This window comes from Aotus nancymaae, unplaced genomic scaffold (assembly GCF_030222135.1).
Source record: "Aotus nancymaae isolate 86718 unplaced genomic scaffold, 86718_ANA_hifiasm-v0.15.2.pri h1tg000057l, whole genome shotgun sequence".
In the NCBI taxonomy this organism is placed as follows: domain Eukaryota; kingdom Metazoa; phylum Chordata; class Mammalia; order Primates; family Aotidae; genus Aotus; species Aotus nancymaae.
In genome coordinates, this window is record NW_026988471.1 from 40,948,011 (window position 1) to 40,970,752 (window position 22,742).

Here is a 22,742-nt window from a genome sequence, read left to right on the forward strand (position 1 = left end):
GTAAAAGTCCACAGACTTAGAAAGAGAAGGGTTTAAAGTAAAACAAAATAAGTCTTAGGTTTTTTTGTTATTACTTAAATCAGAGGCAATTTTAACTTTATGTCCTTATATAGCTTCTTTACAATGTTTTGATGCTGCATTTGATCATTTGGTTATAGGATATAAAGTTTGATGTTGTAAAGGACCATAAACGAATGAATTTTTTAAAAATGTGCAATTGAAATATCATCTAATGATACACCTGTTTCTGGTTAATCAGAATGTTTTATCAAGTCCTCAAAAGCTTACTGAGGTTCAACTGTGGTTTGGGATGCAATATACATAGATGAGGAATATTTGACTTATCTTTGTGTGGAACATGAAGTAGTATAAGAAGTAGACTTTCCAAAGAATAAGATATGATGAGTAAAAAACTGTTATCCAGGAAATGGTATTATATTAGCTTACAGTACAGATAAACTGAATAATGGAGTAATGAGGATAGTACACGGGTGAGCAAAGAGCATCCAGTAGGTAACTATAAAGAAAGGACTAGAAAATCAGGTTCTTTGGCCTGTGGAGATGGGAGACAGAACTTGGTAACCCGTGTTTGCAAGCATACTCAGGTGCCCTCAATTCTAAAAATTTGCCTCTTTAGGCCGGGCACGGTGACTCATGCCTGTAATCCCAGCACTTTGGGAGGCTGAGGCAGGAGGATCGCTTGAGTTCAAGACCAGCCTGGGCAACACGGCAAAACCCCATCTCTACAAAAAACACAAAAATTAGCCATGCGTGTTGGTGTGCACCTGTAGTCCCAGCTACTCAGAAAGCTGAGGTGGGAGGATCGCTTGAGCCCAGGAGATTGAGGCTGCAATGAGCTGAGATCACAATGCTACACTCCATTCTGGGTGACAGAGTGAGACCCTGTCTAAAATAAAATAAAATTTACGTCTTCATCATACTTCAGCTCAAGTTAATTTTCTGTTTCTGATCTTCTTTATTCATTCATTTAACAAATATTTATTGAACACCTACCATGTGCCAGGTACTTTTCTAGGAGCTGGGAATTCAGCAGTGAACAAAACAGACAAAATCCTGCCAAATTCCTTTAAACTGTAGCCTGAACTTTTTTTCTCTCCACGTTCACCTCCCATTCAGTCTTTAATCTTTTGCAACCTGATTTTTTCCCCACCATCAAGATAAACAACTCTCTAAAGACCAGTGGTCTCATAATCACTAAATCTAGTACCCCTTTCTCACTTCTCATCTTCCTTGGACTCTGTAGCATTTAATAGCTTCCAACTTCCATCATAAAAAAAAACCTTGTGACTCCTTTTGGTTCTGTGACAGGGCACTAGAGGGATTTGCCTTCTATTACTAGTATTGTTTCTTCCCTGACACCTTCTCCTCCTAAATACTGGAGGTCCCTCAAGTTCTACATTGTGCTCACTTCCATTTTTTCCCTCTTAAATCTTTTTCCTCCAAGATTTCTCACAGCTTAAACCACCAGCTCTATTGAGAAGTCTCCTGTGCGTATATTCCCAGACCCAACCCTCTCCTAAACCACAGTCCACATTTCAAACTATGTGCTGGAGACTTCCATCTGGACGTCTGGTTATGACACCAAGCACAATCTGTTTAAAACTGAATGCAGCACGTGTACCACTCAGAGTTCTCTATTGCAAACAACAGAAAGCCACTCTGGCTGACTCAAGCAGAAAACAAATTCACTGGGAGGATGTCAGGTAGCTCATTCAGTTGGTAGGAAGATCTGAGGGCTAGGCACAGAAAATGGGCAGAAACCCAGGCAGTGTAGGGCATAGAGAGCATGGGCAAGTTTATTCCTTAGGAGGAGTCTGATGAGGACACTGCCCTGGAGCGGGCTGCCCTACTTCCTACCCCTGCACACCATCACTGTTGCTCTTCAATTTCTCAACCATCTTCAAGCATGGACTCTGACTGCTAGTTTTTGTATCACTGCCCCACAACTCAACCTTGCCATTAAAAGACCTGGGTTGAGGCATTCACTTGGCGTAGGGCATGTGCCTGGGCCCCAGCTGTCAAAGATGACCTCTGATTCCCTTCAGCTTCCCAAAAAGGTTAATTAATCACTCTATTTTCTTTTCTCTAGTCACATCATTCTTTAAGTTCCCATTTTAATATAATGATGCTATTATTCTCTCCATCACTGGGAGCTGAGCCTGGATAACCTGTTTTACTCCCTCGTCTTCCTTAGCATCTGAGGCAATCAGACTACCCAGCTCTGCAAGGGTTTTGTTTGTTGTTAATTCATTTGTTTTCCTTCACACAACTTTTTTTTTCTCGGACCTTTCTGCAGCTACTGCTCCACTGCAAGTCTCCTAATTGGATTCCCCACTTCCAGTGCCTCTTCCAATGTGTCCACCCAGTTTAATCTTCCTAAAGCAATGCTTTGATCACATCACTCTGTTGCTAAAACTGCATTGTTGGTAGGTGTCTCAGTCTGGTGTTCAAGGATCCCCACAACAGAATCCCATTGAGACCAAAAGGCAAACTGGTACAGCAAAGGGTTTGATTTTCAGTTGTAGATGGATATGGGTTCAAAACTTGATTTTCCCATTTCATGGTTGTATACTCTTGAGACTCATTTTCCTTTCTGAAAAATGGGGATAATGAAACCTGCCACTTAGGGCATTCATAAGTCAGAACTTTGAAAGCTGAAATGGTGTTATAAGTTGTATTTAGGTTGCAACATCAACCCACAGATGCTTACAATAGGCAGTATTCAATTTCAGACCTGCCTGGTTCAAAACCTTAAGTAAGGTCGTCATCAGTGTGGTTTAATACAGGCAAGTTAGGATCGGCATGCTACATGTTTTGGGGGGGCGCTTAGTGGCAATCTAACTACCAATTATGGCATTGTTCCTAATTTCAAACTGCTGACTTACAAATGACCTTTTGGAAATATTTTATTTGCAAGTAGAGAACTTCCTGTGTTATTAATTTTGAGAATTGAATTTCCTTGATTGGCTGCTTTCCACTCTAATATTTCTATTTAAAATTATTTCCCTGCAGAATATCAATTTTGTAAGAGGTTGCTATGAACTCTTCATGGAGAAAAAGCTTATATTTATGATGGACACATGAAAATTATCAGCTATTATCTCTAAGGCTTGCCCAACATCCAGTTAAAGGTAATGAAGCTGTAACACATAAAAAGAAACTTTAAAGTTGGTTCCACAGTCTCAACAAGTTCAAATCTCATTTCATGTCATAAGTTCTGAATCGGCATTGGGAAAACTTAGCTCTGCAGGTGAGGCTAGTCGTCTTCTTTCTGCTAGTCATGGACGGCACCATCGGAACTGCCAAAATTAACCTCAATAGGCAATCATTCACTCAATCATGTATCAATGCAGCAGGTCCCCCAAGTGAGGCGTGGCTGGTGATCCCCACAGGATAGATTTCAGTCTCTTAAGCTCTTGCCAAGAATTTACAGCACTACTAATTGCTTGATTCCTTTCTGAAGTCAGAAAGTCTGGAAAGTCTTATGAGAGAGATAACAATCATGCCAAGGTTGCTAAAAGAGTTATTTAATAAGTATGATATTTTAAACCAGTCTCTATAGATACAATTTGTGAGTGTCTGAATTAATATGCACTGCAATATATTCTTTGTTTTTGCATTTTTAATGTTTTCAAAAAATGAACACAGGCTTATATGATTAAAATAATATAAAGAGAAATCCCCTGTATCTCTCCTCTACCCTTTTCTTCCTCCACTTAATTTCATTTCTCAGAGGCAGCTACTTTTGACCCTTTGGGGTCTCTCCTCTCAAACTCCTTTTATTTCTCTTGCAGTAATTTTGGAGTTCTCCCTAGGAATTCTTTATGGTTAGAAGCTAGAAAATCATTGCCATTTAGCTTCTCATAGGTTTTGGAACTCTTCTATATGCTGCTTACATTAAACATATTATAAAAATAAAGAATCCCTTTTTTCCCCACCCAGATATTCACTTCTGATTTTTTTTCTATCATATTTACGCTTACATGGACTACAGGTTTATACAATCTACATAGTCCCGTGACTATAGGGTTTCATTTTTAAAAATAACATTCAAATGGTGAAATAAAAAGGAGCTGAAGACCCAGCAATTAAGGGGGTTTTTAAGTATTAAAAACCCCCTTAATTTACCTTGACATTTATTTTAAAATGTCTTCAGGAGAAGAAAGCAAGCAGACAAGAACAGTTGATAGTCACTTTTTAAGGTAGTCTAGCTTGTGAGAGTAAAACAAAGAAACTGAATAGGAATATTATTTCTCTTCAAATGTTAGATCAAGACTTTGACAATAGGTGTTGTGTATCTTCATTAGTATTCTGAAACTCCTCCCACAATATACTCATTTTGACATAGAGGGGAAGATTCAATCTTGACTATGCAGAGTCAAGATTCTATGTATAAAGAAAATGTTTTGGCTGGGCACGGTGGCTATGCCTGTAATCCCAGCACTTTTGGAGGCCAAGGCAGGTAAATCACTTGAGGTGAGGAGTTTGAGACTAGCCTGGGCAACATGGTCAAACCCTGTCTTTACTAAAAATACAAAATTAGCCAGGAATGGTCCATGCACCTGTAATCCCAGCTACTTGGGAGACTGAGGCATGAGACTTGCTTGAACCTGGGAAGTGGAGGTTGCTGTCAGCTGAGATCATGCCATTGCACTCCAGCCTGGACAACAGAGTGAGACCCTGTCTCAAAAATCAAAACCAGAACCATAAAGAGAATGTTCTAAGTTTTTATTACTTGATATAGCTATATTTAGCCTTTTCCAATAACTGAGCTCCTGAAAAATGACACAAAAAATATTTTGCATTTGCCTGAATTAAGTTATACTTAAAGGGCTCAAAGGGGCAAGGGGACTCCACATTGAAAATAATCTAAAGATGAATCCTTTGTTAAGGTGAATAACCAAAATAACCATCCAGTAATTGGTAACTGTTTAGTACCTTTGGATTTGTGTGTGTTTGATGATAATGTTCAGCTACGGTTTCACTTTTGAAAGATTTATGTTAAATTTTACTTTATCATGGTAGTATTAGAGGCTTAGATTGTAAGATCTACTTTGATAAATATAAAACAGAAGAATTCTGGCTGTTTTAAAACACTCAGGCACTGGTTGTTGAAACAATGTATTCAGATTGTCTAATTTTCAGAGTTCTATGTTTGTTCATTATTCGATAAATATTTATCAAAAAGTTGTTCTGTAATATGCACTAAGTATATACTAGAGAGCAAAAACAATAGTAAGAGCAGCTAATACTCATGTAGTACTTATAACATTTTGTGCCCTGTTCTAAGTGGTTTACATATATTATCTCATTGCAGCCTCTCAAAAACTCTAAGAAGTGTTATCATCCCCAGTTTGCAGTTGAAAATGCTGAGGCACAGAGAAGTTAGGTAATTTGTCCAATGTTTCATAGCTAGTAAGTGGAGTTGGGATGTGAATCTGGGCAGTACGATTCCAGAGTCTGCACTCTTAACTCCTGGGATGTATTAACTCTCTTATATTCTAACAGCTTTCCTTGTAGTATACAGTATAATGAATGAGATGCTTACTGAATAAATCATTCAAGCAAATGAAAAATTTTACCTCTGATGAATGCCATGAAGAGGATTGTGGCAGAAACCAGGGAGCCGTTACCGAAATATGTCTCTTTTCCTTCTGGTTACACAGACTACATTCCTAGCCTCCCTTGTGGTCATGTGACCAAGTTTTGGCCAGTGGAATGTGGATAAAAGTGAGGTACACACTTCCAGGTCTGGACCATAAAACATAGGTATACCAATATGCCAAGTTCGTATTCTTTTAATCAACCTAAGACAGAGAGTATAGTATGCAGACACAAAAGAGCAGCTGTCAGAATTGAAAACTTCTCAAAGATTTACTTTGGCTTAGTAGAAACTTATGTATATGAAAATGCCCATAGCAGAGGGAACATTGGGTAAATCATTTAAGTTTGAAGAGCAGGAAATTTTAGACACCGTTTAGTCTGTAACCTGAATTAATCTTGGCTGCCTTACGGCCAGTCTCCCTATAGTGTGGTATTCGGAAGAAATACAGGTCTGATATCCAAACAAGAAATGCAAAGTAATTTACATTTTTAGGGAAGATTTTTAAAGAGACACCAAAGGGAGACGTATATCACAAAAAGGTTTAACAGTCCTTTCAATCATTTAATTCCTCTAAGTCCCTCTTATCATGACATATTTCTTGTCTCCCTTCTTGTTTGTCCCTCTCTCCTGCAACTGTGTGTAGTAGGACTGTTTTCCCCTAACTCAGCTCTTTATTATGTATTTATCAACTTATTATATATAGATCAATTTAGTTCTTCAGTTCCTTACAGCTCTTCTCTTTAACTCTTACTCTAATCTGCACAACTGAGCCCCAGGAGGGACTTGACAAACCATGAGAAAGTCTTTAAAAGTACAGAAATAGTGTTGGGGAAGGAGGAGGAAGATGAAGGCTATGTATATTTACGTGTTTTGGTTACAAGTCCAGCCAACCCATTTGCAAATGAATAAAGTGAGTCCCAAATAAATTAGGTGATTTGACACTCATTTCTTGTGTCATATGGAATTGGGCCTAGAAATCAGTATTACTTCATTTGAAATAACCCTTATTATGGTTCCCTAGCAGGCCATCCTATAGCCTGCCATATATAAGTCATTTTGCACCCCTAGTTGACAGAACGCTAGGGAGAGTAAGGAAGCCTGAGTTTTTCCTTCTACTAGGTTCAATGACTTTGGGCAGCTGTTGTCCTCTCTAAGGCTCTGTTTTTCTTCATAAGAGCTGGGCAAGATGAACTTTTGGGTCATGTCCAGCACTAATATTCCTTGCTTCTCATCTGTCCTGGGCTCTGTGGCTGTGGCAGTGGTGGCATCGAGCTAGTGAAGAAGCTTCGCCCCCATTTGTCCCTCACCATATCGTGGGAGAGGGAGAATGTCTCCTTCTTGGTTGCTTGTTTAGTGTCCTTCTAGGACCCACGTGGTGGCCATCTCCCCTTGGCGGGGATCCAGACTTGACTCTGAAGGCTTCCTAGGAGCTATAAGGGAAGAGGATCCTTCATGAATCAGAGTATCGCTACGCCTTATCCCCACCTGTTCCGAACAAGCTGCAAACCGTGGTTCCCCAGCCTTCAGCAGGCCCACCATGCAGGCACAAACACCAGCCTGGCGCGAGGCGGACGAACGCCGAGGCCGAAGCAAGGTGAGAGGGCGGGCCTGGCAAGACCCCGCCTTCGCAGCGTCACGTGAGAGGCGGAGTCGGAAGTGTGACGACGTGCGCGGGGCGGGGCTACTGCTGCGCGCGGGCGCGGGGGCGGGGCGCGGCGCTCGCGGCTGCTGCCTGGGAGGGAGGGTGGGCAGGCGGCTGAGCGGCGCGGTTCTCAACCTGACGGGGAAGTGGCTCGGGCGGCCGCGGCTGACTACCCGAGGGCGAAGAGACGGACGACGGAGGCAGGAGCCGGGACCCGAACCGGGCGACTTAGCGAGCGGGTCAGGCTCAGCGTCGGCCACTCTGTCGGTCCGCTGAATGAAGTGCCCGCCCCGCTGAGCCCAGAGCCCGGCGCTTTCCCTGCAAGATGGACGGTTTCGCCGGCAGCCTCGGTGAGTACGGCTGGGGAGTCTGCCTCTTTTGCGCACAGTGGGAACTTTGTTCCCTCCGTACACAGTCCAGGGCCTGCCCTCCCCTCTGCCCCTCGGCGTGGCAGCGGCTCCACTGCACATGTTCTCTTCGAGGCTGCCGCCCCTCCACAGACTCCGGTGGACTGAGGGCCCCTCCCCCATGCCCAGCCCTCCTCCGTGCCAGACCCTCCTTTTCTCCCGGAGCCCCTTTCAGTGCGGGGCCCTCCTTCCCCCACAGTGGGAACCCTGGGAACCCCGTCCTTCTCAGGCCCCCAATAGCTGGCACACCCCTCCCCTTAACACTCACGGCTTCCCCCACGGACCCCCCTTCAGGGTTGGGACACTTCTTCAAATCCAGGCTCCTCTTCAGGGTACAACATTCCACCCCAGTTCCACATACAGAACTCTTTTTCAGGGTGGGGACAGCCTTTACCCGCATGGAGGCTCTTTTTTAGGGTAGGGACCCTCATTCCCCCTAGAGGAAGGGGGCATCCCCCGCCCCCCACCAGTCTTCACTTTAAATTTGGAGACGACATTTCAGTATCTTTCAGAGTAGTAGGCAACTTCCCCTTCACGCCCTCCACTTCTCGGAGCATTTTGCAGTGGTGGAGAGACCTAGAAGCACCGGAGCATCATTTGCTTAATACAGGAAAGGAAGAGGTGCATCTGTGTTGGGGGACCCTCTTTAAGAGTGAAAGCAGAAGTGTTTTCTGGCTCGGCATGCATGCTGGGGAGAAGTGATTCTGCCCAATGAATCAATAGGAAAGGGGGCCTCTATCAGGGAAGGAAAGGATTCTCCATTTTTGGAAGATGTTGTCTTTGTGGAATGGAGAAAGGGAAGAGGTTATTAAATAGGCTGAAGTGTCTTTTCAGTGTTCCCTTTCACTCAGATGAAGGTAATCTTCTGACTAGGAAAATCCAAACTCCACGCTGCCCTAGAAGCTGAGTCTGTAATTACTACTATTCTTTGAGGCCATTGGAATCTAGTAAAAGATTGAGCTCAACTGTTAGAATGGTGAAACAGTTTCAGCTTTGGCTGATACCACAGGTATGTGATACCTACTGCTGGAATTGTATTTTGAGTATTTTGTATGCAGGTAGCTTGTATTCAAACGCCTTTCTTTTACATTTCTTGATAATCTCTACTTGGTTAATGTTCACTAATCAGTGAGCAGTCCGGCCTATGGCCGTATTATATCCAGACAATATAGAGATTAGATGAATTTTAAAAATCTAAAGTAAAAAAGTAAGTCAAAGAGCATTACACTTATTAAATAGTAAAATTCATAATTTTGGTCTTCACTTTTTCTTGGGCAGAAAAATTGTTATCATAGTGCTTTCAGAGTGGAAATCCCAAAATAGGAGGCAACTGAGTGTTGTGTTACTCTTTCCTCCTCAAAGGCACCTGTTGTCCATTATCTAACCTTTGATGTCTTATAATTCCTTACTTAGGTTGGGCTCCTTTCAGAGAGACATCCATTTTTCCCTGGTGCTTTTTTAGCCTCATGCATTGGTTTATTCACAGTAAACGTTGGACTGAAAAACTTGTCGTATATGTCCATTAAAGGGCTGATCATATACTAAAGTAAAAATTGAGCGTCTTTTTAGGGGAGGTTGTGGAGAGCTGTGGTATCTTTGTACTGTATTGGGTCCTCATCCTGTAGGAATGGTGAGATCTCTATTCACTTTAACTTCTTTCCTGTTGATTCTAAGGACTTCTGGAGGGCTTGTTAAAGCTTTATCTTCTGTAAGTGTTTAGAAGGAGTCTTTATCACCAGTTGGGCACTTAAGTTTATTTTCAAACATTGGCTATGCTTTGTAATAGCTTTCTTCTTAACCAGTTCATGAGGCAAGTAATATAAGAGACCGAGAGATGAAGAATTGCAGTTGGGGCTTGCACTTTTCATAAAGAGCGTCATTGTTGACCCTAATGTTGGATTTAAAAAATTTATTTGATGCCATGCTTTTGGTGGTATATGATGAGACGTTTCTTTAGATATGGTGTTAATCAGGAACAGAGGAGATATGCCTATCAGAGGAACCTGTGTCTGCAGATAGGGAAGGAAGTGGTTCCTGGCAATATTTCTGGAGCTGCTCTTGAAGAAGATACTTCTCAGTAGGAGCTCTGTGCTTTCTCTTTCTGTCCCCCTTGTAAGAGTAAAACTAGGCCCCATCTTAATTGAAACCTTAAAGGGGTGGGGGAGGAGTAGTGCTGGTATATTTTACTGGTGTCTTTAAGCAGAGCTTTGCTCAGCTCTTGCCAAATTGCTTGTTTCTGTTCTCTGCAGTTAATTAGCCTGGAGCTTAGAGTTACATTGATCTTTATTTTATCATCAGGGGAGCCATGACTATAAAGGCAAGCACTTCTACTCTAGTTAGATGTTGAAAAACTTTTTTTAAAAAAGACCAAACAAGAATTCAAAACATGTGAAGTTCTTCTGGGGTTACAAGTATTGAAAGCATTTATTTATTCTGAAGGAAGTATTTGTGTATCTCCTTTTACATATTAGATAGGTTTTTGAAAAATGATGAAAAAACTTTTTATAAGCAGAAAAATTGAGTACTTTATAAACAGAATAATTTTAGAGAAGAGATTTAAGAAAATCCTATGGTGGCTCATTTTGTGAAGTGAAAAACATAAAATTCAAATTGTACCTTTGATGCGTGTTTAGATAAGAAAACCACTTTATTACGTGCATTTTATAAGATGTCTAATGGCAATAAAGACTAGGTAGTGGTTTTTGAAATCACAGAGAAGAATGATAGGGGTTGGCCATTTTATGAATGCCACATTGAAGTTACATGGTACTTGTTATATTATCTTTGTTTTATATAAAAACAACTAAAGAATTCTTTTAATCTCCGCAGCTGGTGAATTTCAGGCAACTTGGCTGGCAGGTGCTTGTACTCTGGAATTTCCCTTAGGTATTATTAATGCATCTCTTAATTCATGAATTACGGTAACTTAAGGCAGCATTTTGGAAACCTTTTTTTTTTTTTTAACTTAGGAGAGAAAAGTACTCAATTACCTTGATGTCTTGCCTCCAGATCCCTACATATAGATACACATTTGCAAAATGTATATACAGCATATATTTTAAATATCAGGTCTCTGTGCACAAGTGGGAAACTATTGATAAAGCTTTTCTTACTGATTTCTTTTATAAGGCAGGAATTGGGGGCATTTCATGCTTAATCTTTTTAGAATCTTTTTCATAATAGAGGTTTAATTTTAAGACTTTTATCTTGGAATTAACCTAGAGATTAGTCTGTTTGCACTTGAAAGAAACCTTATACTTAACCATGTCAGCTTTAAATTTTTCTGCCGCAAAAGTTAAACAACAAAACTTAAACTCTTTTTCTCCTTAAGAAAAATCGTAGTGAATGAAATTGTTGGATTAGTATCTATGAGAAACAACATTCTGGGTACAGGGTGTAAATATGAACAAGTATAGAAGTATGCTTCCACTTATGGACTATTTTCAGAAATTGGTCCTTTTTTTTTTTTTTTTTTTTTGAGACAGAGTCTTGCTCTGTCACCCAGGCTGGAGTTCAGTTGCACAATCTCGGCTCACCACAACCTCCGCCTCCCAGGTTCAAGTGATTCTCCTGCCTCAGCCTCCTGGGTAGCTGGGATTACAGGCTTTCTGCACCACACCCGACTAATTTTTGTATTTTTAGTAGAGACAGGGTTTCACCGTGTTGGTCAGGCTGATCTTGAACTCCTGACCTCATGATCTGCCCACCTCGGCCTCCCAAAGTGCTGGGATTACAAGTGTGAGCCACTGCACCCGGCTGAAATTAGTCTTTTTAACAATCACATTGTTACAACTGTGATTTCTCATCACAGATAATAGTCTTACTTTCTTAAAGGAACAATGCTGTATATGATTTTTAAACATTAAAGCATTCCTTATTTACATGAAAACATTTTTCATGTAATATTTGGGGAGTTTTTTTTTTTTAAACTTTCAATTTTTATTGGTTGCCTCTCGAAGGATTGAAGATAGACTTAAGTTATGTAACGGCACATGAATAGTAACTCTTAAATGGTTAGTAGAGCATCCTCAACATGAGTTAGCTAAAGTATTTCTCAACATGTATATGGATTAACATTGAACATGGACTAGCACTATGTTTGGTGGTTCTTATGGGAAGGACAAATAAAAGACATGGTTTTTGTCCTTTAGGAGCTTACTGCCTGGTTTTTAAAATAAGTCTATGACCGGCTGCAGTGGCTCACGCCTGTAGTCCCAGCACTTTGGGAGGCTGAGGTGGAAGGATCGATTGAGCCCAGTAGTTTGAGACCCATGGCAACATAGCAAGACCTTGTCTCTAAAAAACACCAAAAATAGGCATAGTGGCATACACCTGTAACCCTAGCTACTTGGGAGGCTGAGGCAGGAGGATCACTTGAGCACATCAGGGTTACAGTGAGCTAGGATTGTACCACTGCACTCCACTGGGCCACAGAGCAAACCTCTGCTTCTAAAAAAAAGTAAATAAAGTACATACTGTGTGTTGAGATGTTTATTAAGCCTAAGTACCAGAAATGGGGATGGAGGGAGGAAGCACCTTTTAGAATGCTCTGCTATGTTCAAACAAGTAACTTCTGAGGGAACATTTGTTGATTGCTAGATTTATCGCTGTAGAACCTGGCCTTTTAAAACAATGAAATAATTTAGCAGTTCAAATTCTAGGGAATCTTTCCATCTTATGTTTAAGTTGGAATACTGTGTAGAAAAATATGGTATTTTATATGTGGGAGTTTGTTTTTATAACATGTAAAACTTCAATATTCATAAGAAATTTTAGAAAAACATTTTCATTTTCAAATCTAATCCTGTAAAAAAGTTTAGGGAAAGAATCAATTTCGTTTAGTATTGCCTCAGTTGTGGAAGATTCCCAAATCTATAGTGTGTGTGTGTATATATATATATTTTTCGTGACAGAGTCTTGCTCTGTCTCCCAGGCTAGAGTGCAGTGGCATGATCTCAGTTCACTGCAACCTCTGCCTCCGAGGTTCAAGCAATTCTGCTTTAGCCTCCTGAGTAGCTGGGATTACAGGCATGTACCACTATGCCTGGCTAATTTTTGTATTTTTAGTAGAGATGGGGTTTCACCATGTTGACCAGGCTAGTCTCGAACTCCTGACCTCAGGTGATCAACCCACCTTGGCTTCCCAAAGTTCTAGTATTACAGGCGTGAGCCACCGCACCTGACCCTGTAGTATATTTCTGTGTGTGTATATGATCTCTTGTTCTTTAGCTGTCTTAGGCTATTTATAATGCCTTAATTTTGCATGCTGTATATGATTTTAAAATATTAATCTAAAGCATTTCTTATTTACAGTTTACGAAGAGCTTTTACAGTTTACAAAGAGCTTTTACCTCATTTAATCTGCATACTAACCTTGGAAGATAAATTATTACCCTTTTATAGATGAAAAAGGTATAGAGATTATGTTATATTTTTAAAACTTTGAGTCCAGGTTTTTTCTTTTTTTGTATGTTTGGGGGTGTTTGTAACTATATTAATTTTATTTTTTTTTGAGACAGTTTCACTCTGTTGCCCAGGCTAGAGTGCAATGGCACCATCTTGGCTCACTGCAACTTCTGCCTCCCAGATTCAAGTGATTCTTGTGCCTCAGCCTCCCAAGTAGCTGAGGTGACAGGATTGCACCACCACACCTAGCTAATTTTTGTATTTTTAATAGAGATGAGGTTTTGCCATATTGGCTAGGATGATCTCAAATTGCTGGTCTCAAGTGATCTGTCCACCTCAGCCTCCCAAAGTGCTGGGATTACAGTTGTGAGCCACCATATCCAGCCTCATATTATTTTTAAATAAAACACAATAGGAAAAAAGAATAGAAAAATAAATTATCTTTAGCTCATTTGTACACAGCTGATGTTAACATGTTGACATACTTGTTCTTAGTCTTTTCCTATGCTTAAGTTTTTAATAATTAAAATCATAATTTTGCATTCTGTTTTTTTATTGGATCCTAACCTTTTTTTTTTTTTTTTTAAACTTGAACTCAGATTTTTCTGTTGGAATCCAGTGTTCTTTTCTCTACTTCGTTACTGACTCTTTAGAACCCTCAGGTACATACCTGAATCTGAACTTCTCTTCTAAATCAGCTTCTTTTCCTTATTTCCTACTGACTATATCACCCAGCCTTGAAATTTCGGAATCATGTTTGATTCTTTGCCATTTTTGCCTAGGGCATTAGAATCTCTTCTAAGACTTGTCAATTCTTGTCACCTATTCTCATCCCCTTTCTTTTCCACCACTATAGTTCAGGTACTTAATATTTGATGCATGGATAATTGCATGGCCTGAAAATCTCCACTTGTCCAGTTTATTTTGTACAAAGCCCTCAGATACATCTTCCTAAAGCCATGCTTTGCTTGTGCTGTTCACAGTCTCAGATTGCTTCATTGCCTTAATGACTACATTCAAATACCGTAGCCTCTTCTCAAGTCCTCTGTCATCTCTTTCTATTGTCTCACCGTATTCTGGCCAAAATGACTGATTTCTTGTTCCTCAAATTTTCATCTTTTCACCCTGATGACTATTCTCAATACCTTTAAAGGCTCAACTCAAATATTATTTCCTTTCTAGAAACGTTTCTTTTCATTCCTAGCCCAAAGCATTCTTCCTTGAACACTTGATAGGACCACTCTTGGGGTACTTATTGCAGAATGTTTTTTCTTATAGTTATAAGGTAAAAGTAATTATTACCAATCTTAAAATTATTATGTCTTATTTCCTTAAGCCAAATTAAGTTTTTGTTTTTATATTAGTACTATTTTTTTTGACAGAGTTTTGCTTTGTCACCCAAGCTGGAGTGCAGTGGTGTGATCTCAGCTCACTGCAACCTCTGCCTCTTGAGTTCAAGACATTCTCCTGCCTCAGCCTCCCAACTAGGTGGTATTACAGGCATGTGCCACCACACCCAGCTGATTTTTGTATTTTTAGTAGAGACGGGTTTCACCATTTTGGCCAGGCTGATCTCGAACTCCTGACCTCAAGTGATCTGCCCGCTGAGGCCTCCCAGAGTGCTGGGGGATTACAGGTGTGAGCCACCGCGCCCACTGAAGCCAAATTATAAACCTCTTGAAGCCTGTATCGAAGGTTTTATTGAAGGCTGGAACTCTCATGTGTCTTTGAAACTCTCATGTCTCAATGTGTCCCTTGCAGTGGAGATTTCATGATCCAGTAAAATGTGGAGGAAAAAAATTAGGGACTAGTATATAGTTGATGACTTAACCTTCACTTTCATAACTCATTTTTTAAAAGAAATGACATTTGAAGACCAAAAGATTGTAATATATAGTCTCAGAATAAAAAGTTGTAAAATTACTTTAAAATTAAATATGGCTCATGCCTGTAATCCCAGCAGTTTGGGAGTCTAAGGTGGGTGGATCCCTTGAGCTCAGGAGTTTGAGACCAGCCTGGACAACATGATGACACTCTGTCTCTATCAAAAGTACAAAAAAATTAGCCAGGCATGGTGGTACATGCCTGTGGTCCCAGGTACTCAGGCGGCTGAGGTGGGAGGATTGCTTGAGCCTGGGAGGTAGAGGTTGCAGTGAGCTGAGATTGCACTGCTGTGCTTCACCCTGGGTGACAGAGTGAGACCCCATCTCAAACAAGCAAACAAACAAAAACTCATTGTGTTCTTTTTTCTTATTTCACCTGAAATGAGTGAAATGTTCTAGACTTTGTTGGGAATCTGGTAAGGAATTCTGTGCCAGATTCTAGGGTATTATTTTCAAGTACAAGTCATGTGTATGAGCTATTAATGGTTTTTGAAATCAGTTTAGTAGTGGTCAGGACCAACATTAGAAAAATGAGAAAAGGAAGAGATAATATAAAATATCAGTACTTTTTATGATATTACTTCAGGAAACATTTAATTTCAGTTAAATATATTTACCTTAGATTTCAGCGTAGAATTTCTGTTGGTCACAATCAGATGCAAGATACATTTTTAGTGGCTAATTGTTATCTTTGAGAGAATAGGTGAAAAGGTTGTCATACGTGAAAAGGTGGATGAACAATTAGAAGTAGTCACGAGTTGTGTGCTGTGTCTTTGACAAGTTTTTAAGAGTCTGAATATAATGATTAGAGTATGTTTAATATCAGTAGCCGCAAAAAGATATTAGTTCTAGAATCAGTGTAATTCAGGCAAACTCAGTATGTAAAGAAGTGATTTTATAAAATTGATGGGCTAGGGTATATTTACCTTGCAAATCAATTCTTTGCTTTGAAAGAGAATGTTGAGGCCAGGCGGGGTAGCTCACAGCTATAATCCTAGCACTTTGGGAGGCCAAGGTAGGAATATCACTTGATGCCTGGAGTTCAAGACCAGTCTGGGCAACATAGTGAAACCCTATCTCTACCAAAACAAAAACAAAAATTAGTTGAACGTGGTGGTGCATGCCCAGCTCCTTGGGAGGCTGAGGTGAGAGGATTGCTGGAGCCTGAGAGGTAGAGGCTGCAGTGAGCTATGATCATGCTACTGCACTCCAGCCTGGGTGGCAAAGCGAGCAGTGAGACCCTGTCTCAGATAAATAAGAAAGAGGATTTTCCTTGTTTGTAGTGTGGTAAGTATCCCCTATGTGATGCCTGTCACGTGAGAGATCCCTGAGAACCAAAAACAACAACTGCAAAAAAGAGGATTTACCATGTTGCTTTATTTTTAAGCTCGTCTGATGGAATTATCTGTGTTTTGACTGGTTCCCCACTTAGTTGCTCAAGTACTTTTTCCCCCAGGAAGCTGTCCCAGATTAGTCTTGTATACTCAAATCATTGCACTATAGTGGTTCTAAAGTGGAGGGTACTGAGCCCTTAACACCTAAGGGATCTGGGAGTGTAGCCAAAAGTTGAAATCTATTTAACTTTAAAATTCATATGATTGTTTTGCAACCATTATAATAAAGATTTGTTCAGACAGGAATCATCAATAGATGCTAAATCTAAGGGGATATTTTGATGAGGAGCAGAATGTCTGCATGTTCTTAAATTTCTCCCCATATAATGCTTATTACTTGTAAGGGGGGAAATAGTAATTCAATATGGTGGTAAAATCAGACAACACCTTGTGTGCATGATCAAAATAAATATACCAGTGGATGTGGTGTGTCTATGCATGTGATACCCTGAAAAGGACACATCACTTACGGTGTTTTCCAGTCATGACTTCATAGCCTGAATCTAATCATGAAGAAATTTTAAACTCCAGATGGAGAACATCCTGTTTTTTAAAACGTTGGGGTGCTAGTTTTTCTTTTTTTAAAAAAAATGTTATAAAAATAGAATCTGTGGAAACATTCCAGATTAAAGGAGACTTAAGAGATATGATAACTAAATGGACTGCCTGATTTTAGACTGTATCTTTTATAGAGGGGAAAATATAATAAAGGATATTGTCGGATCACTTGGCAAAATTGGAATATGGATGGTAGTAAGTATTGCATTAATGTTTATTGAAGTTGATAACTGTCTTAAGGTTATGTAAGAGAATATTTTTATTCTTAGGAAATACATACCAAAGTTTTTAGGGAGAAAGGGCCGTGAGGTTTATAACTTAATGTTTAAATGGTTCAGGAAACAAATGTAATACATCTGTGGGGTTTTTTTTGTTTTGTTTTGAGATGGAGTCTCGCTCTGCTGCCCAGGCTGGAGTACAGTGGTGCAGTCTTGGCTCACTGCACCCTCTGCCTCCTGGGTTCAAGAGATTCTCCTGCCTCAGCCTCTCAAGTAACTGGGATTACAGGCGCATGCCACCATGCCCAGCTAATTTTGTATTTTTAGTAGAGACGGGATTTCAACATGTTTGTCAGGCTGGTCTGGAACTCCTGACCTCAAGTGATCCACCTGCCCTTCCAAAGTGCTGGGATTACAGGCATACTGTGCCTGGCCATGTATACATATACATACACACACACACACATATATATATGTATATATATACATACACACACACACAAACACACACACACATATGTGTATACACACAGACACACACGTATATATATATACACCCACAGGAAGCAAATGGGTAAAATGTTAACAATAGGTTAATTTGGTGAAAGCTATGTGGATATTCTTTGTACTATTTTTGTTCTTGCAGCTTTTCTGTGAGTTTGGAATCATTTTCAAATGAAAAGTTTTTAAAAATATATGAACTTTGCATTATACTTCATAGTATAGCATTTAAAAAATTTGAAACTGTTCTGTCTTCCAGAAAATTCCAGGCAAACCCTTGAAATAAAATTATGGCTCCAAGAATATGTTCCTTGTATATATCATGTAGCTTCCTTTCATCCCTAAGCCTGAGTTTGAGAAACATGTCTCTGGGCCAAAGGTAGCTGTGGTTCAGATTTAGCTGACAGACACGTTTTGTTTGGCCCTTTTGAGTGTTTAAAAAATTGAGAAATTTCACGTAACAGTGTGGATCTTTGGTTTCTATTGAAAAATAGAATGATCTTGCCACTCTGGGCTTGCATTCCATTCCAGATGGTCTGTATATTCACTAAGTGGTATCCCAGGTTAGTGCCCTCAGTCCCTACCTTACATGCAGCTTGTTTCAGTCATTTCTTTCCTGGCCTCTGTAGGCCTATGGTTGCAACCTTTACCTAGCCCAAGAGGTGATGAAAGTGTCTGTCTTCTTTTTGAAAATTAAATTGCTAAATGGATGCCCTGTCACCCTTTAACATTTTAGTGTTTATTTCGTATAAATAAGGCATTATTCTACACAACCATACTACAACCAACAAAATCAGGAAATGTTGATACGTTACTAATTCTCAGACCCATTCTAGTTTCACTAATTGTCTCAATAATGTCTTTTATAGCAAAAAGATCTAGTTCAGAATTACATGTTGAATTTTGTTTTCATTTCTCTTTAGTCTCTGATATGGAACAGTTCCTTAATCTTCCTTGGGTTTTGTGACCTTGACACTTTGGAAAGTTGCAGTCCAGTTGTTTTGTAGGATGTCCCTAAATTTAATGTTTCATCTTGATTAGATTCAAATTTATGCAGTTTTGGGAGAAAAGCTACAGAAGTGAAGCTGTGTTTGTCTCATTGGATCCCTGTTAGGTGATCACATCACTGATGATGTCCATTTTGATCACTTGGTTTCTGCTAGACTTGGCCACAATTTTACAGTTTTAAAAATTTTACAGTTTTAATAATTGTAAAATTATTTTTCTTGTTTTACTTAGTAGTTAAAAGCTATTTTGTAAGATGTGCTTTGAAACTATACATTTTCAGTTCTTCATTAGACCTTCAATTTATTGGTTTATTTGTATCTATATGGACTCAAGTTTTTATTTTTTAATTTTTTAACTTTTTGTATTAGAGACAGGGTCTCACTTATTGCCCAGACTGGAGTGTAGCGGCGCGATTGCGTCTCACCACAACCTCCGCCTCCCAGGCTCAAGTGATTCTCCTGCCTCAGCCTCCCGAGTAGCTGGGATTACAGGTGTTTGCCACTACTGCTTGGCTAATTTTTGTATTTTTAATAGGGATGGGGTTTCACCATGTTGGCCAGGCTGGTCTCACACTCCTGACCTCAAATGATCCACCCGCCTCAGCCTCCCAAAGTGCTGGGATTGCAGGTGTGAGCTACCGTGCCCAGCCAGGTTTCTTACTTTTTTGGTGGGTTATGATCCATTACTGTTTATTTTGATGCTCAAATTGGCCCTGTTTTGGCAAGTAGATGCCCATATAAACTATCTGCTTTGTTCTTTTGCCATGTTCTCCTTATCCTTTGATGACTTTCTTGCTTTGGGACACAATAAGATGATCCAGGTTCATCTTGTACTTTTTTTGCTCCAGCCCTAGAATTAGTCATTTTGCCTAGGAGCCCTAGTTCTCTTATGGAGAAAGGTATTTAGAAACCAAGCTCTATGCACTAGTTGTGTTCATTACTGCTGGAGTCCTCTTCACAGTAGGTAAAATAAAGGAATATATTTATGTACATATGTGTGTGGCAATGTGTAGATATAGTCATAGGTATATTTTTACAACAGCATAGGGTTAATTTTAGTTTCTTCCTTTTAGATATTTATAATTACTTCCCCAGCAGAAACCTGGCTTCCATTATGCTTAACATATTTGTTTATTTGATGAGTCCTCCCCTACGTAATCAATCTCCTGTCTCCAGTGGTTTCTACTTCCTTGCCTGTTCAGGTTCTGATTGAACCTGTGCTGGCTGCCCCCTCATCTTATACACATTCTCATCCCACCAGGTCTCCACCATCCTATGCCAGGCTGCCTTTCTCATCCACCTGGTTGTTGATACCTTGCACTAAGTTCTGACACCCTATGCTGTACTGCTGCTTTGCCAGAATAACCTCTTTACACACTTGCCTCGCACTGCCTGCCTGGATAGCTTTTGGACTGGACTATGGGGGAAGGGGAGAAGCCTAATCATTTTTAGAGAAAACAATAGCTTTAATGAAAAAATGGAAAACTATAGCTTTTCCACCAAAGATCACAAGTATTTCTTCATTTTATATCACTTTCCAAATGTTGTTTACATGTGCATTAGTCTGCTAGAGCTACCATACTGAATTACTACAGACTGGGTGGCTTAAACAACAGAAACATATTTTCTCACAGTTCTGGAAGCTAGAGGTCAGAGGTCAGTGTTTCAGCAGGTTTGATTTCTTCTGACACCTTACTCCCTTGCTTACAAGTTGCCATCTTCTGTGTCCTCATGTGGCCTTTTGTCTGCACATATCACTGGTGTCCTGTGTGTCCAAATTTCCTCCTATAAGGATACCAGTTGTATTCAATGAGGCGCCCCCACCATCTCTACCAAAAGTACAAAAAACTCAGGCTTGGTGGTACACGCCTGTGATCCCAGGTACTCAGGAGGTTGAGGTGAGGAGATTGCTTGAGCCTGGGAGGTGGCTCAAGCCTTGCAGTGAGCTGAGATTGCACCACTGCACTCCAACCTGGGTGACAGAGCGGTGACTGAAACTAATTATAGATCCTAGAATGAAAATCTAATGATTTAACAAATATTTGTGAAGTAAATACTATATGCCAGGCATTGTTTTCATGCTGGGAATGTCAGTGAACAAAACAAAAATCCCAGCTCTCATAAAGCTTGTATTATTGTGAGGGGAGATAGACAATAAAAAGTTTTTACTAAATTATTCACTCTTCAGAGGTCAGTGGCTTCTGTATAAATGATGTCTACATTTTCAGTTATAAGCACATCCGTTTTTTCTTTGCTTTTTTTTTTTTTTTTTTTGAGAGAGAGTCTTGCTTTGTCGCCCAGGCCGGAGTGCAGTGGCGTGATCTCGGCTTATTGCAACCTCCTCCTCATGGTTCTAGCAATTCTCCTGTCTCAGCCTACCTAGCAGCTGGGATTACAGGCATGTGCCACTATACCTGGCTAATTTTTTGTATTTTTAGTAGAGTCGGGGTTTCATTGTGTTAGCCAGGGTGGTCTCAATCTCCTGACCTCATGATCCACCCGCCTCAACCTCCCAAAGTGCTGGTATTACAGGTGTGAACCACTGTGCCTGGCCGCACATTATCCTTTTTTCTTAGAATAGGTGTTGGTGATATAACCTGTGTCAGATTTGGTTGTGTCAGATTATACAGAAAAGTAATCTTCTGGATACAAAAACAGGTAGTTAAAACATTGATAGCTCTCCTAGGGCTACTTTGTTATCATACATCTTAGTCTCAGTATCTGATTTTGATAGGTTTTTGGTATATATATATGCATGTACAAAATACACATGCCTGTTTTGCAGCCTTCCCTTCTCAGTTCCTTTTTTTTTATCATTTATATTTAAGGTCTTATTATTTACTATACTATTATGGTTGGACATATATTTCTTTTTATTTTTAGTATTTGTTTCTTATTAAAGAATTTGGCTGTATTTCAGTAAAATCTTTTCTTTTTTCAGGTTAATTATTATAGGTTACTGTTTATCAATCTGGATTCAGGACCTCTATCCAGTTACTAGAGAATTCTTGGGATGCTGAGGAGGTCTTCAGACAGCTGTTTGTGGGTGGTGGTGTTGGTAGAGGCAAACAGTGGGTTGTGTGACCAGGATGAGGTCACCTCTTCCACCTTCTGGCCCTCTTTCTTTCCGGACTTTAACACCTACTTTGGTATTTAAAGCAATTTGGGCTATTTTTTGTGCTCTGAAGAGTTGTTTAGTAGTAGCACCTGTAAGATGATTATCTTATAGGTGTTTTTTGAATAAGTCTATGTCACAGCAACAAAGAGTTGTTTTCAGTAGTTTGAAAACCATTGATACGATTTTTACCTCATTCTATACTTATTTAACCTACATGTGGTCACCAGATTATTCTAACACACCATTTCATTGTCACTCCCTGGTTTAAGAACTTTGAAGTTTCTGTGAGATAAATTCTAACATGGTGTCCAAGTTGTCCTTCCACCTGGCTCTCGTCTACCTTTCCAGCTTCACTCCTTACTACTGCCCCTACATGGATTCCCTCAGTATCCCTTTTCTTGCCTCATTTTTTTGTTAACTGGTTTCTTCTTATACCATTATTTAATATCTTCCCTTTCTCTTACTAATTCCTGTTTATCCAAACTAGTTTAAGGTCCACCTCTTCTTTTAACCACTTTAATTAATCCACAGGGATTTTCTCTCCTATTTTCTGAAATCTAGCACGTTTGGTTTTACTTACAGAGACCAATCATATATTTGCCTTATGTTGTTAAGTCATATATTGCCGTTTAAGTATTTCATGTTTATCTTGTCTCTTCAGTTAGGCAATATATTTCTTAAGGTCAGGAATGTGTCTTATACTTGGTTGAATATATTGCCTTTTGAGTGGTAACTGCTCTCATATCCAGTGCCTGACTGCTTTGGCCAATGGGAAAAACCATAGGATCAGTGGATTGATATAATTCTCTGTAAACTTTTTATTTTTATGTAATCTAGTTTTCTCTCCTTTGTGCAATGATACATCTGTGACATATTGGCAAAATCATTAGTCCTGGGGTAATGTAATACCTGAGCACATATTAATTTTTTAAATTTTATTTTATGAAGAAACTGAGTTGAAGAAAGAGAAAATAACTTGCTT

The 22,742-nt window shown here is 39.7% G+C and overlaps 1 protein-coding gene across 5 annotated transcripts in view; it reads left to right on the top strand.

Moving 5' to 3' along the window:
• The first annotated feature begins 7,416 nt into the window (after positions 1-7,416).
• The window catches only part of EML4 (EMAP like 4), a 157,382-nt gene continuing 142,056 nt past the window's right edge, over positions 7,417-22,742 (top strand). For 3 of the 5 annotated variants that reach the window (XM_064364024.1, XM_064364026.1, XM_064364027.1), the window contains exon 1: positions 7,417-7,618. In XM_064364024.1, the coding sequence (XP_064220094.1) occupies positions 7,594-7,618 (25 nt within the window). In that variant the 5' untranslated portion in view covers positions 7,417-7,593. The remainder of the gene's footprint in view (positions 7,619-22,742) is intronic. The other 2 variants (XM_064364025.1, XM_064364028.1) reach the window with 1 other exon arrangement.